This window comes from Puccinia triticina, chromosome 9A (assembly GCF_026914185.1).
Source record: "Puccinia triticina chromosome 9A, complete sequence".
NCBI lineage: Eukaryota > Fungi > Basidiomycota > Pucciniomycetes > Pucciniales > Pucciniaceae > Puccinia > Puccinia triticina.
The window spans coordinates 4,786,028-4,790,147 of NC_070566.1; the positions used below are offsets into that span (position 1 = coordinate 4,786,028).

Below are 4,120 nucleotides of genomic sequence, written 5' to 3' on the forward strand. Positions count from 1 at the left end.
GGCCCTTAAGTTTTATGCATGCTGACATCTCCCAGCCAAAATTAGCTTTATGATTTTATGTAAACCGTGACATATGCAATTTTGAACACCATAAACCTACTAGCGTCAAACAAATTTGTCCAGGTTAACTTCCAGGTTGACAAACCCAACAGGCCTGTTGACCCACCAGAGGTTTTATTTCAGGTTAGCAGTTGCTAAATTTAGTGACTAAACTGAAATCAAACCTTTGGTTTGTCAACCTGATGCTAACCCGGCACCAATGTGGGTGACCAATCAGGCTTGGTTGGGTTAGCTCGCCATATAAACCCGTCGATTTAACCCAACCAATGTGAATGCTCTAGGCTTCAAGTACTGTCATACCCAAGACCTAGGTAGTTTTTGCCTTTCTTTGGTTGGCTTGTCATTATGTAGGCTGATTGTGCCCTGAATATGTCCATGTGGTTCAACATTGAAGTGTTCCACGAGGGGAGGTTTTTTTTTTGGTTCCATACTAGGCAATCCATCTTCCTTGGGTGTGTGTGTGATGTTTGTTGTGTGTCTCCTGAGCCATCCAAGATGCCAATTATGTATTTAACTCTGCCATTGAGTACTTGCGACTTTCGCTGTCCCTTTCAACTTGCCCACTTATCCACAACTTACACATACTCATCCTCATCCCGAACCGGAAACCGAATATCTCGAGCCATTTCGAGCGTCAAGACGAAGAAAACGAGCCGACCTCGATGCGCTTCCCGGCGATTCAACCGGCGGCGGACCCTACAAACCATCTCGGGATCCAGACGACGCAATCCGAGCATCGACGAGCGGGGAGGGACGAGCTAGAGAAGCTAGTGCTCGAGATCTCGCTACGATGGTCCTCCCTGGTGCGCTCGAACTCCTCGCTCGGCGACCTGCTCGAGGACCCCAAACTGCCGCTCCCAAAGGGCGACAAGCGCAAGCTATACGTGCATACCCTGCCCGGCTCGGCCGAGAGTCTCGCCGCCATCCGGACCAGACTCGGACATGAAAACCCCTCCGGCGAACTCGATAACCTCGATATCCGCGAACTGCCTCCCAAAAGGTTCTTCCCGAATCTCGCTGACCATGGAACTCTTTATCTCCCTTACCCTTACGTCGTCCCCGGTGGCCGATTTCAGGAGATGTATGCGTCAGTAGAAAGCTTTGGTGTCAATGTCCAACTAAAATCATCTCTCTCAGAGACTTTCTGCATGATGACTCACTCCACTCCTTTTTTTCTTTCCAGCTGGGATTCCTTCTTTATTGCGCTCGGATTGCTGAGGGATAACCATGTGCGACTGGCGCGGAACATGCTCGACAACTACATCTACCAGGTGAGTCTATACTTTTCCTGGAGGCCTTGCCAGGAAACAAAATGGAGTGAGCTGACCGAGATGTGTCTGTGGGGGTGAGGTGTAGATCGAGCACTATGGGACGATTCTGAACGGGAACCGGACCTACTATCTGACCCGCTCACAGCTGCCGTTCCTGACGCCACTGATCAAGCTCGTCCTGCCGACGGTTGCCCCGAGCGTCCGGCAAGCCTGGCTCCGTAAGGCCCTTGCCGCCGCTGAGAAGTACCACCTCTACTGGACCTCCGGCTCCCATCTCACTTCCGCCACCGGCCTCAGTCGGTTCTTCGACTTCGGGCCTCCCGGAAGCGCTCCCCCTGAAATCATTCATGAAACCGACCCCAGAGATGGATCGTCCGCTCATCACCGTGTCAAGAGCTTCTTCAGAGAACACTACCATAAGGGGATCCCGGACTATGGTCAGTCCTACGTCCTCGTACAACATTGCTGCACACCAACTGACAAGATCACCTCCCCCAAAATCATTATTGAAAATCAGATATATCCAAGTATTACAACTACGAGACCGATGAATTGACGGCCAAGTTCATGGATAACGACCGAGCGATGCGGGAGTCAGGGTTCGACACCTCGAGTCGGTTCGGGCCGTTCAACTCGAAGATCCTAGACTTCAACCCGGTGTGCCTGAACTCATTACTGTATCTGATGGAGAAGGAGATTGGCGAGCTGTACGAGAAGCTAGAGCCCTGGAAACGGATGAGTGAGGCAGGGCTGAGTCTGCGCAGATCGGAGTGGAAAAGTCGGGCGACCAAGAGGCGGGCGTTGGTGCAGAGATACAACTGGGACGAGACGCAGGGGCTGTTCTTCGATTACGATTTTGTCAAGCAGGCCCGCAGGGAGTATGTTTTCGGGACGACCTTCCTGCCGCTGTGGACGGGCCTGGCAGACCCCGAGCAGGCGAGAAGGGTGGCCGAGAAGGGCGTAGCGGCTCTCGAGATTCCGGGCGGCCTGTCGACCTCGGCGACCGTCGTGGGTGACCAGTGGGACAAGCCCTACGTCTGGGCCCCTCTCCAACTCTTCGCCGTCGACGGCCTCCGCAAGTACGGCTTCGACATCCCGGCTGACAGACTCGCTGCCAACTTCGCGTCCATGGTCCTCAAGACTTGGCGCTCCTCGGGCCAACTGTGGGAGAAGTATGACGGCGTAAAACGCAACCAGTCTGTCGAACTCAAGTTCGGCTATCCGACCAACGAGACCGGTTTCGGCTGGACCAACGGTCTGTCCCTATCTCTGCATGAGCCCTCTGCTCGCCGCTGATTGAGTCCTTTTGACATCGTCCCCTCAGCGTTGTTCACCCACTTCTATGACCATCTCAAGGCCGTCGGAAAGCTCGATGACATCCTCCTACTCGACGGCCTTCCCCTGCCTGGCCAAGACCAGAGTCTGGCCATCAATCCCTCAAATGAAGCCGACCTATCTGTTGAAGACATCGAGGCCCACGAGTGGGTTGAAATCGGCATCGACCATTCCCGGCCTTCCTGACCTCCCCCTCTCCTGCTACAGACCTCTCTCTCCCTCTTGGCGCGTTCGAGAACAGTCATCAGATGACAATGGTCTTATTTTTATTGGTAGACATCAGAAAGTTGTTCCGGCCGCTATATCCACTGTTGTAATTCTTTCAAAAAACTGAAACCCACTGTCTTCGGGCAATTGTTGCTATAAACTTAAATGTTGAGAGGTAACGATGGATGGGGTGTATATCTTGTATGTAAAGATGTTGATTGTATGGCTTATTGTATATCCTAGGTTTTGTTATTGTTCTCCTTGTCACTTGCATTTACTTATATTTACTTATAATAGAGTTAATGGGCAGCTTTGCCTCCTAGTTCATGTATGTAAATAAGGGACTCTGTCATGTCTGGTCTGTAAAGTGGTTGCACATAACTTGACATTGATTATTGTAGTTTTCACTTGATGACCAGCAAGTGGAAAATATGTGTGGTGTTTGGCTAACTTAGCTAATTCCCTCCTTGGGGGAGCAAAGCTAACTTAGCTAATTCCCTCCTCGGGGGAGCGAAGACGCCGTCCCGCTTTCCACACAACACCTTGTAATTTCAAACCTGGGTGCCATTGTTATTGATTTTTACAAGGTACTAGAGGCCAAGGCGGCTTTGCTGCTGCAAAACCTCAGCTAAATCTCCAGTAAATCTTTGGCCACATCCTTCAGCTGTAAGAGATCAAAGATCTCTTCACTGGGGACAGTCTTGAGTGGGCTTGAGGAGTGCAATTTCTAGTACTCGGGGCTGTATTTCAATAGCTAGCTTGGAGAAGAATATAAAAGGTCCAGTCTTCTTCTCAGTATATACAATTCAGGAGGGAGCTGGGGAAAAGGGAAAAGGAGAATAAGGGGAAAGGAAATGCTCACCTAGCTCAGAGAAGAATATAAAAGGTCCAGTCTTCTTCTGCCGAGCTAGGAAGGCCCAGGGCAACAGGGATGATGAGTCCTGCTGCTTACATAAGAGCATCCGCATTTGGCACTAAGTTAGCCCGGATTAGGGCACTTAGTTCAACCCTGCAACCGAATCGGGTTGGATCAACCGGGGATCAACTTGACCCGGAGCTTGGTTTGGAGCTAGTGGGGTATAAATCTAGCCCCCACTAGTCCTTGGACTAACCTATAAAATGAATATGCATCATGCTCAATGGCATGAACTCTATGTGTTTAGGTGCCAAACACATACCATACAGGCACCTAATCACATAATCTCTGATAGCCTCGGACCTCCCATGTCAGCCTGTAGGTAACTAAC

At 50.8% G+C, this 4,120-nt stretch overlaps 1 protein-coding gene across 1 annotated transcript; it reads left to right on the forward strand.

The window, feature by feature from the left end:
• Positions 1–722: 722 nt before the first annotated feature.
• On the forward strand, positions 723–2,852 carry PtA15_9A485 (uncharacterized protein; the record flags this gene model as incomplete). Its single annotated transcript, XM_053172698.1, has 5 exons — positions 723–1,147; positions 1,244–1,331; positions 1,417–1,768; positions 1,849–2,586; positions 2,656–2,852. The coding sequence occupies 5 exons, from the start codon at positions 723–725 to the stop codon at positions 2,850–2,852; spliced, it is 1,800 nt and encodes a 599-aa protein (XP_053023913.1).
• Between the last annotated feature and the right edge of the window lie 1,268 nt (positions 2,853–4,120).